Genomic DNA, 25,072 nt, shown 5'->3' on the forward strand with positions numbered 1-25,072 from the left:
AATTATGGCAAAAATAATGAGGTTAAAGGGAAGTCTGCTGATTAGCAAGAAGTCCGATCATCATATTTATCATTTTATGCCATTTTGGCGCAAGCCTCCTTTTTAACCCAAGACAAAAACATGAACAAAACTAAATTTTTTAAATGGCATTTGAAAGATGAACAAAACTAATTTTTTTTTAATGGCATTTGAAAGATAAGACTTCAGAGCACCTACTAACACCAAAATAAAGACATCATAATTTGAAACAAAAATTTCATAGTCTTTTAAAATCTGTCCCGTTTTTTTTTTATACGCACTGTCGAGCGAAGTAGGGGTATAAAATCTTTTATATTACATCCTCTTTATTTTGCTCTTGGTCTAGACTAGTGGTACATGTATAAGCAACAGGTTGAAGTTGTATGCTTCACTGACATAATGGCACAGGTTCAAATCCTCCTCTTGAGTGCTATATTTTTTCAGTAATTATTGATTGATATTGGACCTGAAACTGAATTTTAATAATGGAAAAAACACAAAACAGAAACTTAATATTAACTGAACATTATGCTGTTAATATTTGACCTGAAACTGAATTTCAATAATGAAAAAAAAAACCGAGAAATTTAATATTACTTGAACATTCACTTGAACTTGTGGATTTGAAGGCAGCTAGGCAAACAAAGCTAGGCAAACAAAGTTGGCCAGATCGACCATAATACTAGCTAATAGAATAACTATAAAAACAGTATGAACTTACTTTATTTCTAGCAGAAGTAGTTCAAAATGACTTGTAAAATATGATATATCCAAATAGTATATTCCCATGCATCAGTTAAAATCTTGAGCATATCACACCAATCATGATTTCACATTTTTCCATAAAAAGAGAATATCCCTGGGATGAAACATACCTGGATAGATCCTAACAGTTCAGCAAATCATTCATGATTAACATGCTTACATGTATATCACACAGCGTACGTACGCTCTGGTCCTAATCAACGACAGTGAACTGGACCAAGACATTTTCAATAGTACACTGTACCTTCCATATGAAAAGCCTTGAATAGAACGCTCACAAACCTCACTCAATTCCTGTGGTATTGTTTGGCAAGCTTTCATGACAGGGGATTGGAATGAAGGTAGAATGAGGATAATAGATTTGTTTGCTTCAAGGATTTCCATGCCTGAGAGGATTCACATGGAAAGATCTAGTCTTTCCCTCAGTCTCACTTATTACAACCTAAATCAATCATTATATTACATTGCATATTGTGGGGAAGGGGATTTCAGAAGTAGAGGCATATCATCCCCCCCCCCTGGTCATCACTTAAAAATCAGACACCTTCTCTCTCAACAACAACAAAACATGAATATAAAGGGTCTTCTAAAAGTAAAAAATCACCAAACCTAACCTAATTTTCAGCCTCCCTTCAAAATAGAGGGAGCACATTGTATATATCACATGGTTCTACTTCTGTACATATTTGTATTTAAAAAGTGGGACATATGCACTCCCCCATGATTTGCATGGGGCATATTTAAAAATAAATTATATTGTAACATTAGCTCGTACAATCCTTAAATTCCAATGCACCAATTACTAACCCTTTCCACGCGTACTTCGAACCAATGCACACTCGGTGCCGTGCGAACTTCGCATTTCACACTCAACAAACAATGCATTGTTTCCCTCCCTGAAAATAATTCAGTACAGATGGGTTTGTGGTCCAGCGCACAAAGAGTTAAATGAAGTTGCCACCCCGGGGGGGGGCCACTTCCATTGACGAGTGGATACCATGCGCGACCAAGGGGTCTCGAAAAGCACCCTTAACACGTATTTTCCATATTCTGAAAATGCACCCCTTAACACGTATTGGCGTCTGAAACCCTACCCTTACCAAGTATTGGAAACAAAACGATACTCTTAATTGGCAAGTATTCCCTGAAATGAACCCCTAAACAAGTACAGATATATTTTATTGTTATGTCACATGTCCGTCGGTCGTCGGTTTTACCTTCACAGTTTACACACCATTTGGTTTAGTACGGCCCCATCTTCCACACCTTGCGCAAATTGGACTCTAAACACGTATTGTTGGGGCAAAAAGGTCATCCTTTATAAAACATTTTAATTTTGTTTTATCATCCCCGCAAATTTGGCCCTAAACACGTAGCTTTCCTAGCGAAATAGATACCCTTTTTTCATTATTTTTGTGTTTTTGACACCCTTATCACGTTACGTACGTAACGTGCCCTATCTTGAAAAAGACATCCCTTTTACGTGTTTTTTTGGTCGCGCATGGTATCCACTCGTCAATGTAAGTGGCCCCCCCCCCCAACCCCTTGAATAAAATGAGAAAATGTGAATGAAAGTTTGATGAAAATCCATCAAAAGTGGAATTCTTTATTTAATTTGGAAAAGAAATGAATTTCCAAAGTTTTTTTAATTCTAGAATATCACTTTCAAACAGATCCACTGTATATATATATATATGACTCTGGCGTATACACATGTACAAGTAGAAAAAGTTCAGGATTTGTGGCACTATAAGGTGTTCAAATTAGCCACACTCAACCCATGTGAGGTTAATGAGTACCTGACAGGTATTCACTCCATGAAATGCTGATCAAAGCACCTTACAAGCAGAATATTGGGGTGGTATAATTTGTGGAGCAATATGAGTTATATTTCACAGACATACATGTATGTGCTACTCACAATAATTATTATAACGTACAGAGCACTTCATAAATTACATCAATTTACATTTTCAAAATAACAAAAGCATATTTGTGCAGAGATTAACATCATTCAAAATCTCTTAAAAAGTCGTGAAATTTTAGTAAATGGTAAATGAAATACATTTAAACCTCATTCTTCTGGACAGATTTTTATCAAACTTTCTTTGATACATGTTCTATCCTTTCCAAAAAATCAATATCTGGGTGTACTTGCCCATCTCCACAGTAACCAACAGATTAACAATGTTATACATTGGCATACCTGGCCAAAAAAAACTCAACTATGTTATTGCTATTGATTACAATTCAAATCATCAATTAGATCAATAAGATAATAACAATTAATGATTCAGACCTGCCAACACCTGGGAATGAAAAACTGTATTCTGTGATAACAAAAACTGTATTTCCCCCCAAAAAACTGTATTTTATATTTTTTTTTAAATGCGCGGAACGCGCAAGGGGGGGAGTTGTCCTCCCCTCCCACAGTATGAGTAGGGATCTTTTTTTTAAGCTGGAAAAATCCACACATGTCAATCAAAAACTAATAATATCATACGATAAAAATACTTTAAAATATCCTTTAACCTTAATCAGATGGCCTGAATTTCAACTCATGCAAAATTATGAGCGATAATTGATTACTCTAATGTCCAAGTTTCATGAACCAATATAGGTCTTGAACTAACTTTTTTTACATTCAAAGTTATGACATTTAAAAAACTTAAAAGATTTGTGAAAATTGTTCAGATATTCTGAAGAGTCAATCAAGTACTGCCTTCATATAAATTGTGGTCCACGTGTAGCTTACGCTAGACTCCATTATGCACAACACGGCCGCGGAGCCAGTGCAGTGCAGCAGCGCAGCGCGATCATCAGGACAGGCCGCGGCGCGGCCGGCCTGGCACTAGCAGACACATCCCCAAGCGCCTTATCCGCTAGGCCGGGAGTTTGCATTTTGACAAACTTACTTATCACCGCTACTCATTCTCCATCTTTTTGAATGTCCAGAGTGAGAATCGCCTCTGTTAAGTACTCTCCTTTTTCTTTGGTATGAATCCATTATCCGAGATGAAAATATCGAGAGTTCAAGCAAACACCGCGGCAATGAAATGCACATGAACCGCGAACAACGTAAACACGAAGCGCCAGGCCAGCGCTCCCCGGCGCGGCCCACTTGCTAGCGCTAGGCCACCGGGCACCAGCACTCACGCTTCGCCCGTTCAATCACCAAAGTCTTATCTAATTGAATGGATATTGTGCGCTTGATCACCATTATCCACCATCTTGCAACCCCACAATGCATCGCCGTATACATAATGTTGGAACAACAATTACACCAGCCACATGTTTCTATATGACACAAAATGGCGGCAGACCATTTTCTTGCGGCGTCAGGGACTGTGGGGCGTTTAGCATGTCAGTTTGCGAAAGTGCCGATCTATGCCAGTGCGCGCGCCACTGAGCTTCGAAATCGCTTTATAGTATAGAACGCCAAAATCGCAAATATTTTTTTTTAAACGTAAAAAACATATTTTTGAACTTGAAAAATCGTATGCCCGTATTTTAATTAAAAAATCGTACTAAATACTGGAAAATCGTACTGGTTGGCAGGTCTGTTGATTGCATTGTATATTTCCATGAACTGTTTAAATCATTCACCACTAATACTTCAAAGTTGACAATCCATGTTTTACATTGACCATGCACAATACCTTGCTTGGAAAGTCCCCTTCCCCCTTTTCAACCATGCTAGTCTGCTACCACAGACTCCAATTTGACACTTTGGCAAATTATACCATGTCTAGTTAGGAGACAAGATTCAAAGCCCTGTCTATGTATGAGCAGTCACAGTACCCAAGTAGGAAATCTAGTCTCCTATTTCAGCCTCTGCATTTAGGACTGTATGGAAACCAAGGGTCTGTGCTAGCAGACTACCATCATGTACATGTTAATTATCTCACCTGTGTGGCTAATGTAGACATAGCATTGAGGAGCAACCACCCACGTCCATGCATCAGAAAGTCCATCAGGTCAGCCTGTGGAAGCTCTGGTGAAACCTGACTAGAGATGGCGCTGTCTAGGGTTCTATGGAAATCAGTCATTGATGACGCCGGTGCAGCTGCTGGTGGCTGGGTTGAGATGTCCTTCACAGAGGTCATGAATTCAAGGGCGAGTATGTTGAAGGTGCTGTGTACGTCATTGCTGTCAAATAATCAAAGATTACATAATAGTGCCAAGAATGGTTGGTGTAAACATGTCATGTTGATAAATTTAGCCACACATGCAAGAAAACTTTGACCAGACTACATCAATGAGAGGACTGTTGACAACTCATTCACAAATCATAGGTTATTATAATCCTTACGAGAAAAGGGGATCCAAAAACAGAAAATAGAATGAAAAAGGTTGAAAGCCTAAGCTGTAAAATAAAGTTAGATCACATCCATGCAGTTCATGAATATTGAATAAATATTAGATGAAACATAATATTCCTTTCATGTACATGTAAGTCTGGAATAAAGTTCTTTAGTCGAGACTGAATGAACTTCATTGAAAATATATATCGAGTTAATATAATTAATTTTCTATTACTTTCCAACAGAGACTGTTAAATTCATGGGCTTTCCCTTACTTTTTGCCTCTGAAAAATAACTGGAAGAAAAGGAAAGAAATTATTGACTCTTTATGAGCCCCGCAGATAATAATACCTAACAGAAACAAATCTCATTTTGATTTCAATGAAAACAGTAAAATGAGAGTAAAATAATATTCATTGATGTCTGGTAAAAATCCTTTTAAAACTAATTAGCTTTTAAAGGCTATCCTTAGCTTTGGCCAATCCCCCCTCCCATACTGTATGTCTATCATTATGCCAATTCATTTAGACAAGACCAATATGGGGAGAACTTGAGTTCAAGGAGCATTTTGGGGTAAAAGTTGGAAACCGATCTATTTCACCTAATTTGAATGTGCTGAATCTGATAAGACCGGTTCCCAAGCCAATTTTTCATGTTTTGACCACCTAATTTGCATAAACAAAATGGCTGCCAAATTGACAATTTATAATCTTATTTCTACAATATTCTTTTATAATATTCGCTTTCACCGATATGGATAGTGCAAAATCCTGCATACTTAACATGTACCATTTGCGAAAATTTGTTATTTCTGTTTGCGGCTAATTAATTATGCAAATTTATGCATATTTTGCAATATTATGCTATTAATTGATAATTACACCTAACATGTTTATTATTTTGGGTACAAACAGCATTTGTATCATTATGATAATTGTTTGGCCCTTAAATATAATACTCAAGTCAATTTTGATATGTATTTTATTGTTCTTTGATATTTCTTTTGTGTTCTTGTATTTTCTGCCATTTGCTTTGTATATGTTTGATATGAGATCTTAAAAAAACTAATATCAATGGCAGACAAATATTAAGCTTCAATGATTGAATCATTTGATAAACTTCTTTTGCCACAACTGTTAATTGTACTCAGGAACAAATACACACACATGCTCCCACACCCACACCTGTATATAGAAAGTAATATACTTGCAAGGTATATGTAGTAGACATGCCCAATATAAAAACATTGATGCTGATCCTATAATCATGATAATTACCACATTCAATGAACCCGTAAGAAAAGAAGAGTTTAGAAGTTGGAAAACCTGTAATCATGCTGAACTTAAATTTCTTGAAATAGATATATTAAAATGTTTTATAACAGATCAAATAATCAATCAAACGTATGATTTACGCAGTGTAGTTTATCAATCGGATATAAGTATCAGTACATTGTTATTATCCTTGTGGCAAAATTATATCTTTGATTCAGCTCCATCAGAACTGCAATGATGGCAGTTAACCAAAGAACAATTTGTAATAAATGCAAAGGGTCTGTATTACTGGATCACTTACTAGTTTTTTTGGTCATTACCGATTTATTTATTTATTTGGCAATGGTACATTTTCCCCAAGTCAACCATCAAAGTGATAACTGAAAACCACAGCTTTTATCCAATCCTTGCCTTGGAAGATTCTTTGACAAACGATACTGAATACAGAAGAGGAATTGATAAAAACATGGGGCTAAACACAGATTAGCTCCATGGTTATAACATGGGCAAAACAAGGTTTCCAGCCCAGCCACTGCCCAATGCAGAACAAATTTTCACAGTGTGTCCTAAGGTTAAAAAGTGCTAGAGATGCATGTTGAAGGTAAACCAGCATGGAGACAGTTGCAGAAGTCCAGTGGCAGTCTAGAGGTTATACAGTCATGGATGATATTTTCTGCACCACCTCATGTAAGACAATGTCTGATCTCAGCAATTCTGTGGAGCAGGTAATATGCAGATTGGCAGACATGTGATGTGTGTTTCTTCATGCTCATTGTTCTATCAAAGACTATGCCAAGAGATCTAGCCTTGCATACTGGAGATATATAGCTTCCTCACCTATTAAGACTGGAGTTGTAGTCATAATAATTACGCATATATGGAGATGACAGAACAAGATACTTCGCTTTTTATTGTTAAGCTCCAGGAAGTTGACCTTCATCCAACATCGAATCCTCAATGGCAGCACCAACAACAGCAGCTGCACGAACCTCTGTATATTTACCTTTTGGATCAAAAGTGAGGTATACAGCTGGATGTCATCTGCATAAAAGTGTATACCAAGACCATGTTGCCACATTACAGAGCCAAGAAGAGTGATGTACAGTTTGAATAACAAGGTACAAGGACAGACTCCCAAGGAACTCCATATCAAAGGGTAGTCACAGGAGACTGCATGACAGTGATGAATACAGCTTCATACAGCTCTGTTGGCAAGGTAAGAGGAAACCTGCCATTGGAGTGCATAATCATCAATTCCAAAACAGACTGTCAGTCTCCTAAGAAGAATGACATGTTCACTGGTATCAAAACCGGTTGACAAGTCAAACATAACTTAGGCAGCTGCTTTCCTCATAGAAAGAGAAATCCTGGCTCCACAATCGAAGAAATTCTCGACTTAGACTTTGATGGTGATATCTCAGACTTGCATGCAGCCTATCAGAGCTGGGTAAGCTATTGGATGCTGTTGGGTTTAATACCGATCAAAATAAGTGGATTAATAATCACCTACAGGAACGCCAAACATGCCAGGAACCCACCATCCTCTGAAAGATATCTTCGTTATCAATTTGAAATAGTCTATCTTATGAAGATATGAAGATGTGTGAATATTAGAAGTTCGATAAATGGCCTAGAAGACATTACACAATTCACTGCGGTATTGAAAAGGTGCACTCCGAGCATTTTAACACCTGAAACAAGATCTGGTTAGACAGCAGATTCTCTCTTAAGACAAAAGTTTAGGTTTTCTCTATGGATCTGTGACATGAGAATCGGACATATCTCAAGAACACAAACACGATGACTTCGATACGAACTGCCTCCGCAAAATACTTGTACTAAATTGGTTTGATTTCAACAATTATAATATGAGGCTGCCCTATCAATCAAGCCATCCAATGGAACACCAAATCGATGATAACTGACATTGATAATTCAACACCCCGAAGGTAAAGGTGTATATCAAGCTGGGGGAAGCTGGATGCCTGTAAGTTGGATGAAGCGGCAATCATTGATAGGACAGGTGCAGTACTGCATTGGAAAAGATATATTATGGAGATGCACATGTAATCCGTTAATGAAGTCCAATGATTTTAAAAAAAAATATTAAAAGGATATGCAGTGACTTATTCGTTGTGGAACTTAAGAACATCACAGTCTGGCTTTTAAAACACGGAAAATGGTCTAATTGATAGGCAAAATGAGAAATTAGATGGATTATATGTGGGTTAAGTTCTGAGAATTTTTGTTCAATATTGGGACAATTTGACGAGCGTAATGGAGTAAAACACAGGACATCTCATTTTCAGCAGACGGTTTTCACTTCATTTTGCTGAAGAAAAACACACTAAATATATATACATGGATGTGTGATCAGATTCTGCTGGTCGGGAACATAACTACTCCAAAGGATATTAAATGCAACTGATTGACTATTAGGAGTTGAGAATTACAGTACTGTTATGATTCAAATTTAATAATTCATCATCTAAAATTGTAAATATGAATGAATTGATTGATATCATAATTCAAGATACCATTTTATAATAAAAATATAAGCAATTAATAGTGACATTCGCTTGAATACAGATAGGTTCATGATATTCGTCGGATCTCCACCAGTGTGCTTTTAAATGGGAAGGCCCTCCGTGCAGGAGTTTACCTTTGTATGCAGATGTGGGTGTGGGAGTGCGTGCATCTGTAAATGCCCATGGATATATGCGAATAAAAAAGTGATTACATAATTAAATCATTGAAGCTAATTATTTTCTGCTATTGATAATCAATAATTTGACAGATCCCATAACAAAACATGTACAAAACAAAAGGTACAAAATACAAAGAAATTCAAAAACAATAAAATACATTATTATTCACTGTGATATTATATTCTAAGGGCCGTACAATTATTTATAATGATGTAAATGCTATTTGTACCAAAAATATAAACATTTGAGCTGAAATTATCAAATTATAGCATAATGATCCAAAATATGCATAAATTTGCATAATTAATTAGCCGCAAACAAAAATAACAAGTTTTCCCGAAAGGTACACGTATGTATGCAGGATTTTGCAGTATTCATGTCTGTGAAAGCGAATATACATGTAATTAAAGAACATTGTCGAAATAATATTCTGAATTGTCAATTTGGCAGCCATTTTGTTTATGCAAATTAGGATATAAACTTCATCTGTAGAGCTCTGATATCCAATCACCAGAGTTGTAAGATAAGAGCTAAAAGAAAAGAAACCCCTTTTCAAGAAAATATATAGCACAGAGAAGGCACTAGATATCTAAGATTTGAATACTTGACATTTTCACAGAGAAATGGCAGTTGACAAAAATTGAATAGGTACTACACTTTTTGCAAGATTGGCAGGATAGATACATTTGTATTATAATTCACATTACTGACCCTTTACCAAAGATTCATCTGAGTTTTTAATAAAGGGATGCTCCGGGGCTGAAGATATTCATATCTAGATAAATAGAGTAAAATTCACAGAGCAAAATGCTGAAAATTTCTTCAAAATCGGATAACAAATAACAAAGTTATTGAATTTTAAAGATTTGCATCATTCCGGTGAAATAGTTCTTGGCATGGCTTCATGAATATTCATTAGGTGGGCTGATGATGTCACATCACCACTTTCCTTTTTCTTATGTTATTACATGAAATCATAACTGTTCTATTTTGTTCATAAATGTGTAAATACTGTGTCTCCATTATTATGAAATAAGTTGCAGCAAGAAATTACTAATGCAATAATCAGTTGTAAAACCAACTGGAATAGTTCTTGTAGAAAACTTTGAATAAACCTAATTTCATATAATAAAATACAAAAGAAGTGGGGATATGACATCAGCCCACCTAATAAATATTCATGAAAACATGCCCAGAACTGTTTCACCAGAATAATTCATATCTTTGAAATTCAATAACTTTGTTATTTGTTATCTGAATTTGATCAAATTTTTTGCAGTTTGCTCTGTGAATTTTACTCTATTTCAAATTATTGAGATATAAATATCTTCAGCCCGGAGCATCCCTTTAAAGGTAAAGTCCACCCTAGGAAAATGCTGACTCGAATAAATAGAGAAAAATCAAACTAGCATAGTGCTGAAAATTTCATCACAATTGGATGTAAAATAAGAAAGTTACGACATTTTAAAGTTTCGCTTATTTTTCACAAAACAGTGATATGCACAACTAGGTGAGTCAGTCGATGATGTCCATCACTCACTATTTCTTTTGTTTTTTATTGTTTGAATTATACAATATTTCATTTTTTATAGATTTGACAATAAGGACCAACTTGACTGAACCATCTAGTATTAAACAATGCTAATTCCACATGTTCAGGGAGGAATTAATCGTTGTGTCACCTGACAATGAGGAGAAAATTAGAATATTTAATATTTCATGTAATAAAATACAAAAGAAATAGTGAGTGGGTGACGTCATAGTCTCCTCATTTGCATACCAGCCAGGATGTGCATATAACTGTTTTGTGAAATTAAGCGAAATTTTAGAATGTCATAACTTTCTTATTTTACATCCGATTTTAATGACATTTTCAGTATTATGCTTGTTGGATTTTTCTCTTTTTATTCAAATCAACTTTTTTTTGGGGTGGACTTGTCCTTTAAGTTTGAATATAATTGACGCCATGAATGTGAACAGTGTAAATTCATGAATTGCTATTTTAATGGTTCAAAAGATCAAAAATATTGTAAAGTATGCATGCATAATATTTATCTATTACACATTGAATACGCAGGTAAAATAATAATTTTCTGAGAAAATGACATTTTATAAAATTTATATTATAAGTATATTCTCAAATATTGGGGGCTGCTTGTGAAGTCACAAAATGAATTCAAAAAATCAAAATCCAATTACAGATATCTTGTAATAGACTTTAAAAAACATAATGAATATTCATCACTCATTTTTTCTACTATTAGCAAAATAAATTTGTAATTTGCACAATTTTCCCTTTTGATTATAAGAGAGCGTAACTCACCAGAAGTTGTAAAGATCCTCTGTATCAATAGAAGAATTCATAGACATAGAGTAAAGAAGTTCCAGGAAGTAACCTAGGTACTGAGACTTCTTCTGCAATGAGAGGAAGAAGAAAAAAGAAGAAAAATTACCTTTAAAATTTACTAGTAAAGTAGTGAGGAAATCAGAGAGGATATGGAAATTAATTAGATATTCAGATATTCTGAAAATATTTCTTATTTATTATAATGCACAAAATAAACAGAAATCTTCAATGGCATGAAAATCATACTTCGGCTGCTGGTACACAAACTACAATACAAATTACAATAATTTTAGAATCAAACACACTATGTGACCACCAAGAATTGAGACTTGTAATTAATAAAATATGACCAGGGAAGATAAATATACATAACCCACCTTTGGACAACAATGAACACAACAATCTGGAGACACATGTATATGCATGTGATGGCGATGACCATTGAAAACAAGATATAGGGCCCAGCATGTACACTTTAAGGATGAAATAAACTGCATGACCATACAGTGGACTTGAACCTTGTTAACAATTAGTAAAATATACTGGGAGACCATTAAAAATTGAGTCTTGTAATAAACGAAATATGACCAGGGAAGGTAAATATACATGATGACCCACCTTTTCACAACAATGCACACAACAACCTGGAGACATGTGTCCATGCACATGATATTAGCGTGTACACTTTATAAAGGGTACTCAGGGCTGAAAATATCCATTAATGACAATCAATGTACAATTTACAGAAATGCTGAAAATTTTGTCAAAATCTGACAACAACTAGCGTTATCGAATTTTAAAGTTTAGCAATACTGTGAAAACAGTGAAATGCGTATATCGTCATGAATATTCATTAGGTGGGCTGATGATGTCACATCCTCACTTTCCGTTTTCATTATGTTATTACATGAAATCATAATTGTTCCATTTTTTCATTCAATGAAAATAATGAATCTAATGCACTAAATCAATTGTCATTCCAACTTTTGGGGTTCTTGAAGGAAAAAATTTAAATAAACCTAATTTCATATGTAATACGATACAAAAGAACAAGTGGGGGATATTACATCATAAGTTTGCTCATTGAATATTCATGAAGACATGCCTAGAACTGTTTCACCAGAATAATGCAAATCTTTAAAATGCCATAACTTTGCTTTTCCTTGTCCCAATTTCGATCAAATTTTCAGTGTTTTGTTTGTCTAATTTTTCTTTATCTGTTCAAATCATATTATTTTCAGCCTGGAGTACCCCTTTAACAATCAAATAAACTGGATGACTATTCATACAAAGTGGAATAGAACCTTGTTCTGAAGATAATTAGTCAAATAATCGGCAGACCAGTGAGAATTGTGTCTTGATTTATTTACGACTGACATTGTTATCATATCTTTATTCTCAATTACTTTAAAAAAAAAACAACCTTACAGTATTTCATCAAATGATGTATCATAGGCCTACTTACGGGAGATCGGGATTGATAGTAATTTTTAATTTTCTTTAACGCCTGTAAAATAAATTTATGCAATACTGCCCTCAATTTATTGCTATTAATAATACAACAGTAAATTGAGGGCAGTATTGCATAAATTTATTTTACAGGCGTTAAAGAAAATTACAATGTTTCAACTTACCCCGCGTTCCAACAAACCCTGATCTCCCCTACACTGAATTGTATCATAGGCTTACTTACACTGTTCTTGACTGTTGACCAATTTATCTTTCAAGAACAGTTTAAAATTGATACAAGAGATTAAAAAGGGGAAATACAAAATAACAATGTTTTATCCTTGGGAATTTGGTGGATTCACCTTACAGTGCGCAACCAATCGGTTGCAGCGGACAGGCCGAAATTAGCAATGCCACATGGGAAAAAGTTGACATATCTGCTGAGCGCTTGTGCATATGCATGCGATTATGCGCTGACCGACGCGGCTCGGCCGGTTTGCATAAAATTATGCTGTTTACCAGGGTCTAGGAGGTAGGAGAGAAATTTGCTGCAGATGCCTTTGGGGAATTTAGACCGTTCTCAGTGAATTCTTCTTCTGGTTATCATATGGTTTTCATTTTTAAGCATATTTACACCAGCACTATGCGCTGGCTGCGCATAGCCTGCACGTGATGTCGAACAACAGTTAGAAATTGGCCTGTCCGTTGCCACCCGATAGATGGCGCACCGTATTGTGATTCCACTGAATTGTTGTTAGTGAGATTTAACTATGATCTTGTGAGCTGTGTATCAATGAAAACAACTCACACATAACTGCATTGGGATAAAGTTTCTAAACACAATTTGCAGGAATAGCAAATGACAAGCTCATAATAACATTTTAGGGATGGTACATTAATAATGCAATTACTGCATAAATGGTCCATTGAGACAAACTATTGTTTTTTGGGGTTTTAAACAGAAAGCTATTTGTAAACTGTAATCTGACCGACTACATATCATAAAGATAAAAATTTATAATTTTTTTTTACTATCTTTCTGTAGTGCTTACCCATTAACTCTAATTTCTTTAATAAAAAGGAAGTACTTCAAGTTGTTAGAAGTGAAAATCTTAAGGCTGCAATAACCAATCTTGGTTTTTTGATATATTGAGCTCTTTTGTAACAATCAGAAAACTGTCCTTATACAGTTTCAAGTTTTCAATACTTATTTTTTAACCATAAAATATGCTGTAAAATCAAGATGTAGAATCGATGTTGCTAAGACAACATTTAACATATTTCAAACTTTGAAGAAAATGACATTTTTGTTTTAATCACTCACTGATATAGATTATATCAGCAGTCCTAATGTTCAGGAAGGACAATCTACTGTCTAACTTGCATCTCACATGTAGTGTGATATCTATGCCTAAGTGACCTCCAGAAAATCTATTAAAGGGGAATGAAACCTTTGGAGCAAGAAGGCTTGTGTCGAAACAGAAAAATCAAAGAATAAGAACAAAGAAAGTTTTAGAAAAATCAGACAAATAATAAGAAAGTTATGAGCATTTGAATATTGCAATCACTAATGCTATGGAGATCCTCCGTTGGCAATGCTACAAGGATGTGTGATGTCACATGTGAACAACTTTCCCTTTGATGGACTATAAAATACCCCCAAAATGTCTCTTTTTGCTCTTTCTTATGGTGATACAAACTCTTTATCCATGATGTATTCTTTGAAAATCTGTATTATATGCCCTCCTATAGAAGATTATATGCTCTACTGATAGATGTGAAAAAAGAGGCAGTTTAAGTGAAATATATGCTAAAGTAATGGGGAGAGTTGTTCACAAGTGACATCACACATCTTTGTCGCATTGCCAATGTTAGGATCTCCATGGCATTAGTAATCACAATATTCAAATGCTCATAACTTTCTCATTATTTGTCCGATTTTTCTCAAACTTTCGTTGATCTGTTTCTTTGATTTTTCTGTTTTCACACAAGCTATCTTGTTCAAAGGTTTCATTCTCCTTTAAGTATGTTCCTATCCTCATTATGCAAGCTCTCTTTCTGGCAAAGAGCAGGCCACGCCATGAATTCAAATGAATGGTCATCTAAAAAATAAAAGAAGAACCCCTAAACCCTTTCAAAGGGATGACTACCCCATTAGATATCTAGTTTTACAGCAGTCAAAAGGAAGCCAAGTTTTCCCTTACACCAACCAGGGCGCATCTTGGAAAACATCTCAATGTAAATGTCTTGGAGTATTTTTTCTTTGAATTTGAGCTACAAAAAAAGGTTAACAAGTGGAATGCCTCTGGCCGTCTCACCTGCATCACGCGATTCAATATAGCAGCAGTGCTGATTTTGAAAACTACTATAACTCGCACAAGATGTTCAGTGCTACTTGGTTACTCTTATTTCCACGTTTTATGAACTAGACCCATACACTTATAGAGATATGATGGTAATTCAACAAATACCCCCAACGTGGCCAAAGTTCATTGACCTTACATGACCTTTGACCTTGATCATGTGACCTGAAACTCACACAGGATGTTCAGTGATACTTGATTACTCTTATGTCCAAGTTTCAAGAGAAAGATCCATCAACTTTCCAAGTTATGATGGTAATTCAACAGATACCCCCATTATGGCCAAAGTTCATTGACCTTTGACCTTGGTCATGTGACCTAAAATGCGCAAAGGATGTTCAGTGATACTTGATTACTCTTATGTCCAAGTTTTATGAACTAGACCAACACACTTTCAAAGTTATGGCGGTAATTCAACAAATACCCCAATTTGACCAAAGTTCATTGACCCTAAATGACCTTTGACCTTGATCATGTGACCTGAAACTTGCACAGGATGTTCAGTAATACTTGATTACTATTATGTCCAAGTTTCATGAATCAGATCCATAAACTTTTAAAGTTATGATGGTAAATCTACAGATACCCCCAATTCGGCCAAAGTTCATTGACCCTAAATGACCATTGACCTTGGTCATGTGACGTGAAACTCATGCAGGATGTTCAGTGATACTTGATTAACCTTATGTATAAGTTTCATGAACTAGGTCCATATATTTTCTAAGTTATGATGACATTTCAAAAACTTAACCTTAGGTTAAGATTTTGATGTTGATTCCCCCAACATGGTCTAAGTTCATTGACCCTAAATGACCATTGACCATGGTCATGTGACATGAAACTCAGGCAGGATGTTCAGTAATACTTGATTAACCTTATGGCCAAGTTTCATGAACTAGGTCCATATACTTTCTAAGTTATGCTGTCATTTCAAAAACTTAACCTCAGGTTAAGATTTGGTGTTGACGCCGCCGCCGCCGTCGGAAAAGCGGCGCCTATAGTCTCACTCTGCTATGCAGGTGAGACAAAAATGGAGTATACAGTATCATGCTGGAAAATGAGAAATCTTTAATAGGTAAGATTTGTGTAATTAAAGCTCTTGTGCTTCCACAAAAAAAGGAGTTTTACAACAGCCATGCTTTTTATTATGATGATTTATGAGGATTTGTTATCCCAGGAGTAAAGTAGATCTTTGCCACATAAGGAAAAGACAAACAGCACCATTGCTCTTAAGAATTGTTAGTGATTGTTCAATGTAATTTTTTTGTTCAATCTTGCCAATAGCTATGATCTTGCCAATAAATTTCACCTGCCAAATATAATAATCATTAATGACATTCATTAAGAACTTTTAAAGATGAAAGAACTGACTTAATACCTGAGACTGAGATTCCTGGTTGCAAGAGGTGTAACGATCCCACCGAACCTTGAGGTTCTGATGTAAACCTCGTTCTGTCTCCATCCTGGATGAGATATCAGTCTACATCCACATCACAGATTAGAATAAAAAAGGACATCCTGCAAAGACATAAAATAATATATTATTAAAATTAAAGAAAAATCATTAGCACAACACTTTGAGAATTATGATACAGATTCTTCAAATGTGATCTGGTTGATCAGTTGGTTTTGTTGTTGAGGGCAAAGAAAGCATGACAACTTCAATACAGGGACGGATAGCTGAACATCCCGTCCAAGGGACTAATGAGTTTATTCACACCGACTCAATCACCGGAATATCTGTAAATTTACGAGAACTTGTTCAGGCCTAAAAATACCTGATAATTGACCGCATCAATTTCCACCTGTTGCAGAGAGACTTAAGGGGTAGGTTCTTCAAGTTACAAGCATTCATAGTACAGTCTGAGTAGCAGACAAGGTTTCCTCTCATTCACATTACAGGTTTTCTCTGATCGAGAAATTTTTCTCGTTCTGTAAAACCCCATCAGGAAATAACAGGTATTTGGGCATATGTGACAGGAACTTGTATCCCATCGATCACTGCTACATGAATAAGCGATTACGTTGGGCGCAGGCTCTTTGGGGCTGCTGAGATAACGATTTTGACTCATAATGTGCCTCATCTGCAACTCAGACTACTTAGACTCATACAATGCATGTTCATAATTTCATAAACTTTCCTAAAAAGTCTCTGGTTTGGGTGGGTATGAATGCGATTTGATCAAATACCGACGCATACATGGTATGCAACGCGCATACGCAGTAGTAAGCGTCGTTTTCATAGTTGCTATGGCAAAAAGCAAAAAGCGCATGCGTGAGTCGCAGACAGAAGGGTAGTCGGATCGCAAGGTGTGCGGTGTCGAGGCTTATGACTACCTTGCGATTCATCTCCCCTCACTCAGTCGCAGACCAGTTGGGTTGTAAGGTGTGTGCGGTGGCCTTAAGTTTAACGATGATTTACCCTTCATATAGCTGACAAATGGAAAGACATAAGCTCCTTAAAACGTTCATCCACGCTACTCTTACAAAACAGTCCTGTTGCCAAACAATTTTTAGCAAGTGGTCTGAGGTAACTTTGTCCAGCAGGCATACACATTAGAAGAAATCCAACTTTTGTCAGATCATTAAGATGACAGTGCTGAACCAAGGAGCTTCCTTGGCTGAACAAAGCACAGATCTGCCATACTATTCACAATATCCTAAGACAAGACCCCTGAACAAATCTGCTTAAGAAAGATAAAGTCATGCTAGCCAGAAAAAAAAAAGAACAAACTCATTTTTCCAGATATGCATGAATACGAAGAGAAGGGAGTTTGAAACTGTTTTAAGGACAGAAGTTATCAGAACAGAGGAAGGAAAGGGTGACCAAGCTGATAATGGAGCAAGTTCCTCAAGACGTTATACCACTCGCTCACATCCTGAAAAACATGAATGATTGAAATACAAGCTGACAAACAAACATGCCTATTTTAATAAACAAGAAACGTCTTCATATGGTTGCCAGTTGGCCAATAGCTGTAGAGCCTGAAATTTGAGGGAACGTAATGTGGGCTCTGAATGTAAAGTTCTTTGGCGTCTTTTGGGGTACAAGAAAACCTTCAGATATAGAAAAAGTCATAGACCCATCCCCCCCCCCCTCTTAATAATTTCCAATATTCACGCACTCACATATGCTTCCAGTTGTAATATAATCTTACATTGTACCAAGAATATTCACACATGAAAACCTTTACAGAAATTATTGAACATATAATTACGTAATAAAATAAGGATAAATATAAAGATAAAATGATACTCACAGAATTATGTCCAATAAAAAGATAATAATAATAATAGCACTACTTCCTCTGCTGAATATGACTATGCACTTATAATACACTAAATCATGTGTTGTAATAACTGACAAGAGATTGAGATCAGTCTTCAAGTCACCTGACATACATTGTGTGTTTGTACTAACAATCCTATTTGAACAAGACAAGATGAGACCTTTCAGATATGGCTCCTCACAATGTTTGCATAACAAGGCAATCATCAATGGCAGTCATATACTGTATTGCTGGTCTGACAGACTTGTATAATCAATTTAAAATTGATCAGAGCATATTTCATAAAATCTACAATAACAGTTTGAAAGCTACTGAAATCATTCAATTTGATTTGCTGATAGTGAACTTGTTATAGAAATTTGGCATTTGTTATTAAAACATGACTTAAAAAAAAAAAAGATACAAAGTTTATGACAACTTTTATGACATCCACCAGAATACCGATTCTGTCTTCTGTCGTATCTCTGAGACCATGTTCAGAATACCGCCCATGGCTCATCCTGGATCCCAATAAGAACTCAGTAGGGCCTATAAAGCCGTCCACAATTCATCAACTCTATTATGGAATGCGAATTGAGAACCAGGGCCCTTTATACATTACATTTTTATCATGTTACCTTTTGAAAAATAATTTTTACCTGATAAGTTGGACAATCAGTGTTGACTCTAAACATGTCTATGGTCCCTCTTTTTCAACTGTCCATGATATAGATGTTGATCTTCCATTGCACAAAGTACTTTCAGTTTCAGTCATATCATAAAGAATGGTTATTTTCATTTCCATACATCCATCAAAAGAAGTACAAGTGCCTCCATTAACCTGTTTAACCTCCATTAACAGGTTAATTCCATTAACCTGTTATATATAACAGACAAGTGAAGACTATATATGTATCTGCAGAGAGGAATCATCCTCAAAGGTGAAATGTCTGTAGCGTCTTGATGAGTTAAGAAATGATTCCAACTGAAACAAAGAGTATCAGTGTTGGGATAAGTGCTTCTTCATCCATCCATTGCTACTACCCAGAAATATAATTTCCTCTTGTATAGACAAGACTATAAACAGCTTCTGGGGAGTCATAGGCTGTGTTTATGCGACCTCAAGCCAGAATCATGATTTGAATCATGATTCAAAACACAAACATGAATCACAATATCACAGAATCAGCGTTTAGACGTCCTTCATTCCAATGCCGTTTCTCCTCAGATTAGGGCCAATCCAGTGCGCATCACTAGTGCGCAGTTTAATAGAGGAAGTTTTTCGCACGTGTGTTGGCTCTCGAAAAATCTTTTACTTTCATAATTCAGTCTATATACCTCATTTTGTTTACTTCTAGTTCTATCATAGGGTCCATGCTTCTACCCATCTTTTCGGTTTATGGAAAATGGTATTCGGAAGTGAATTTCAGCGTAGATCCAATTTAATATTGACACTGTTAACTTAACAACTGAGATCCTTGTCCAGTAATAGAAGTTGAAGTTGAAGACATGACCAAAAAATGATAAGTAGTGGACGATGTGATGACCAACACAGAATTTGAACATTACAAGAAACGCATGTATAGCACATAATTATGAACATATACACTGAGCATATAGAGCGCCTTGAGCTTGGCAAGAGTCAAACCGTAAATACCCTGACACAATGACGTCATAGAATCATGATTGTAATCACGATATCGTTTATTCGAACATTTTCGTACGTGATTCTGCAGAAACGTCTTTCCAAACGCCCCTTTTTTCGTGTTTCATGTTTGTGATTCTAATCATGATTATATTCAATTTCGACTAAACGCAATCGTGATTCTGCAGAATCATAATTTGAATCATGATTCAGATCATGATTCTAGGGTAAAAAAGTGGCGGATAAACGCACCCATACACATCCAGCCAAAGACATAACTCAAGACCCTACCCCAAAAGACTTCATTCTAGACAGAATGATCGCTTCCCTCCAGTCTCCACATGTTATCAAAGTGCTATCACAGAAATTAAAGGTTGAAGTTGTTCCTAAAACGAGCCATCACACATCTGCAATATATACATTTAACACAAAAAGTAAAAAGTACCTGATGTGCATTTTTATCAGCAATTTTGATGGTTCCAGAAGAGGGATTATAAGGTAATAACAATATTTTACTTTTATAAATTGCTTTTAATACAAATCAAAATGACGTCACAAAGTGCTTTATAGATGTATCATTACCGTGTCATCCGATCCCGGCATGCCTGCACGCAATGAATGCACTTTCTCCACTCCCTGGGGAGCATTCCAAGAAAAGTTTCAAGACACACTTGCTAGGCACAGTGCACCGGCTTTCTGTATCTGAGAGATACTATACAACCATTGGATAGTTGGATAATTCAGAATTATTCCAGAAGGTTTTGATATCTTTCAAGTGACTAATATCCAACAAGAGCACATCACAACCTTTCAAACAGTCTCATCAGAAAGCTATTTTCATCGAAAGACCCATTTTAATTAACTCTTCATGTCACATTCAGACTGTCACACCTGAGAGGTCAGTCTCATTAGACCTTGGCTAAGGACTTGCTGTCAACAAATCTTCAGTGGACCATGGACGATGATTAGCCAGCGAGGTCAACAATATTTCAGATAACTTGGTAATTGATTTCTGTTTTCTACTTGCAGAAAAGTGATGTGGGGTTATAAATAAAAATGCCATAATAAATTTACAGCATATTATGACATTGTCTGAAATACATATATACAGGTACTGTAGGTAAAATAAGTAGGACAATTTTTATCCTTGAGACAAAGAAACGAGTTATCAATTTAACGAGTTATCAATTCTTGATGGCATGGTTAGTAAAATATGTATGTGTAAAAGAAAATAACCTGTTCTTCTTTACAACTTTCTTCTTCCTATAGATCTTGGCATTTTAAGGATCAAGAAAAAGTGTAGCCTATCTGATATGCGCCGGGCTTGTGGGCAAGTTACTGATCGTGTGAAGGAAACTGACGGACTCAGGCTTCGCCCTCGCCCGGCAGTAGTTTGCCCACTAGCCCAACGCATATCAGATAGGCTAGAACGTAAAATCATTATCAAGCAAAAACAAATGATTTACTTTGAAATAAAGCAAGCATTGATAAAATTCTCAACTTTTGTCAATCAATATGCCTATCAACATATATTCTGTGAAATGATTTTAAAAGTGGCATCTTTTATTAAAAAAAGTGTGAACTTATACATGACCCAACGTACAAATCAATTTCAATTTTATATTTTTAAATTTGCTTTTTCTATTCTACAGAAATCTGTTCGACGTAGGATAAATTTGGCTTTATACGTAGGCCTACATACATGTATTTTCAATTGATCTTGTCTGAAACAAATTGCTTTGATTTTTAATAAGCAAATATCATATGTATATTTAAAGGGTGCGTTTATCCGCCAATTTTTTACCCTAGAATCATGATCTGAATCATGATTCAAATCATGATTCTGCAGAATCACGATTGCGTTTAGTCGAAATTGAATATAATCATGATTAGAATCACAAACATGAAACACGAAAAAAGGGGCGTTTGGAAAGACGTTTCTGCAGAATCACGTACGAAAATGTTCGAATAAATGATATCGTGATTACAATCATGATTCTATGACCTCACTGTTGTGTCGGGCTATTTTCGGTTTGCTCAAGGCGCTCTATATGCTTATTGTATGTACATGATTATGTACTACGCATGCATTTCTTGTCATGTTTAAGTTATGTGTTGGTCATCGCATCGTCCACTACTTTTCATTTTTTGGTCATGTCTTCAACTTAAAGTTCTAGTAAATTAATTAACTGGACAGACAATGATCTCAGTTGTTGTTGAGTATACAGTATCAATATTAAATTGGATCTACACCGAAATTCACTTCCGAACACCATTCTGGATAAACTAACAAGATGAATAGAAGCATATGGACCCTATATGAAAGAAGTAAACAAAATGAGGTATAGACTGAATTCTGGAAGCAAAAGATTTTTCGAGAGCCGAAACACGTGCGAAGAAAAACTTTCTCTGTCAAACTGCGCACTAGTGATGCGCACTGGATTGGCCCGAATCTGAGGAGAAACAGCATTGGAATGAAGGTCGTCTAAACGCTGATTCTGTGATATTGTGATTCATGTTTGTGTTTTGAATCATGATTCAAATCATGATTCTGGCTTGAGGTCGCATAAACGCAGCCTAAGATAGTCAAACCTGTAGCAACAATCCGAATAACATATATTTTGCTCAAATCAATTTTAATAACAATTTATGTCAGTCTAGACAATCCATTTATTGTTTTGTGCTATGTCCATCTTGACAATAGTAAACAAAATGTGCACTCTAGTGTTGAGAATGTGAGTATTAACAATTATGTTCTGTTCGCTCATACCTAGAACCTTCAACTAACTATTCATTATCTGCATATTGCCACTCAATGTCAAGTCAACATGTTTAAGGAGGTGTGTGTGTGAATCCATGCTTTTTAGTGAATAAAACATTGTCAACATCCCTTTTTGTCCTGAATACCCTGAACTTTGTGACAAATCAACAACCAGTGTTTTCCCTTGATAAGATAGCAAATCCTTGCACCATCAAAAAAATTGGGGCAGCCTCCAGGGCCTGTAAATTGTATAATATACAGCATTCTAAACCAAAGTTCTTAAACAAGAGATAACACTTAATTGATGTTTTGTTTGTAATAATCTCTCGTAATAATCTCCAATATCGTTTGTAACTTCTAAACTGTTGCCACCAGGCATTTTACCGAAACGAAACTAAATGCCCCCCCCCCCCCCCCACCGGCCCATATCATTTGACTTTGGCCATAATGCTGTTTTGTTTTACAATCCTTGACTCCTTGCCTTTTGGATGAGAACCACATCCAATTCTGCACACTGTCCATCCTAATATCTTTTTTCTCTTGACGAGTGGATACCATGCGCGACCATGGGGTCCCGAAAAGCACCCTAAACAAGTATTTTCCATATTCTAAAAATGCACCCTGGCCGGATGAGCTAAAAATTCATATTTTAAAATGTGCTGCGTGGCAAAATCGTCAATAATTGTATGACCCGTGCGATAGTCCGGGGTTGAGGCATACATTTGTTTTAGTAATTGTAAATGGAAAAATTGTAATTGCAATTGAAACAAGTGGAGCGCCTCTGGCAGTCTCACCTGCATTATGGGAATACATAGCAGCAGTGCTGACTTTGAACACTACTATAAAATAATTATTATCAAAATACACCATTCATAAAATGATACATCACTACGTTCATTGACTCGAAATGACATTTGACTTTGAAAGTTATGACAGCAATTACCTCCAACATGGCCAAAGTTCATTCACCTAGATGACCTTTGACCTTGGTCATGTGACCTGAAACTCCACAGGATGTTCAGTGACACTTGATTACTCTTATGTCCAAGTTTAATGAACTAAACCTATACAATATCAGAGTTATGATGGCAATTCAACAAATACCCCCAATTTGGCCACAGTTCATTGACCTTAAATAACCTTTGACCTAGGTCATGTGACCCGAAACTCGCACAGGATGTTCAGTGATACTTGATTACTCTTATGTCCAAGTTTTATGAATCAGATCCATAAACTATCTAAGTTAGCTGTCATTTCAAAAACTTAACCTTGATGTTGATGCCGCCGCCACCGCCATCGGAAAAGTGGCGCCTTTAGGCTCACTCTGCTATGCAGGTGAGACAAAAAATGTAATATAATTGAATACCAATTGTACATTTCAATTATGCAATGAGCGCAGCTGAGCGAAGCCTCCAATGTTCAGAGCCGAAAGAGGTCAGTTTGGTAAGTAAATTGTCATTATTTACCAATTTCTATTTCAAAATTATTGATAGTTATAATTAAAATCGGCATTGGCGCAGCTAAAATAAATTATTTTATCAACAATTAAGAATTAGTTTGGGGTCTAGAGTGCGATTTATATCACCGAAATTGATTGCAACGCACAACTCTACACTTCCAATATTTGGAAACTGCATTTGATATTTGGCAAAAAACAAGCTTCTGCAATCAATAATAATAAACATTAATTTTTATAGCCCAGCTTTTATATGGATAAAGTCAACTGCGCTTGTTGAGAGCTCTTTTTACTTATCTCTACACAGCATATTTTCTTAACTAAAGAGATATGTTTTCAATTTTGATTTGAAGAGAGTCAAGGATGGAGAGCTTCTTATATCAATTAGCAGGCTATTCCATAGTTTGGGGGCAACAAGTGCAAATGCACGATCACCAAGTGTGACTTTTGTTTTATGAAATGGGATCTGAAACAATAATTAATATGTGGAACATCGCAGCCTTCGACTGTGTGATTGGGTTTTAAGTTTGAGTAATTCTGTAATGTAATGTGGGGCTTGACTGATTAATGATTTATATACAATTAACAGAATTTTGAATGAAATTCGTTGACGTACAGGCAACCAGTGGAGTTCTCTCAGAAGAGGTGAAGTGGATCTGAACTTTGGGACACAGTAGATAAATCTTGCACATGAATTTTGGACTCTTTGTAAC

At 35.9% G+C, this 25,072-nt stretch overlaps 1 protein-coding gene across 1 annotated transcript; it reads right to left on the reverse strand.

Annotated features, from left to right (window-relative positions):
• Nucleotides 1-3,169: 3,169 nt before the first annotated feature.
• Nucleotides 3,170-16,746, reverse strand: LOC129265818 (uncharacterized). Its single transcript, XM_054903752.2, has 3 exons — nucleotides 16,607-16,746; nucleotides 11,393-11,484; nucleotides 3,170-4,932 (listed from the first exon to the last, which is right to left on the reverse strand). The coding sequence occupies exons 1-3, from the start codon at nucleotides 16,688-16,690 to the stop codon at nucleotides 4,683-4,685; spliced, it is 426 nt and encodes a 141-aa protein (XP_054759727.2). The 5' UTR covers nucleotides 16,691-16,746; the 3' UTR covers nucleotides 3,170-4,682.
• Nucleotides 16,747-25,072: the final 8,326 nt, after the last annotated feature.

This window comes from Lytechinus pictus, chromosome 7 (assembly GCF_037042905.1).
Source record: "Lytechinus pictus isolate F3 Inbred chromosome 7, Lp3.0, whole genome shotgun sequence".
In the NCBI taxonomy this organism is placed as follows: Eukaryota; Metazoa; Echinodermata; class Echinoidea; order Temnopleuroida; family Toxopneustidae; genus Lytechinus; species Lytechinus pictus.

What these genes read in the sequence shown, in the direction of transcription:
- LOC129265818 (XM_054903752.2), bottom strand. Translation starts at nt 16,690, where the DNA reads ATGGAGACAGAACGAGGTTTACATCAGAACCTCAAGGTTCGGTGGGAT. An exon ending in ACCAGGAATCTCAGTCTCAG is followed by an intron (nt 11,485 to 16,606) that starts GTATTAAGTCAG and finishes CTCTCATTGCAG; the next exon opens with AAGAAGTCTCAGTACCTAGG. An exon ending in GAGGATCTTTACAACTTCTG is followed by an intron (nt 4,933 to 11,392) that starts GTGAGTTACGCT and finishes ATTATTTGACAG; the next exon opens with CAATGACGTACACAGCACCT.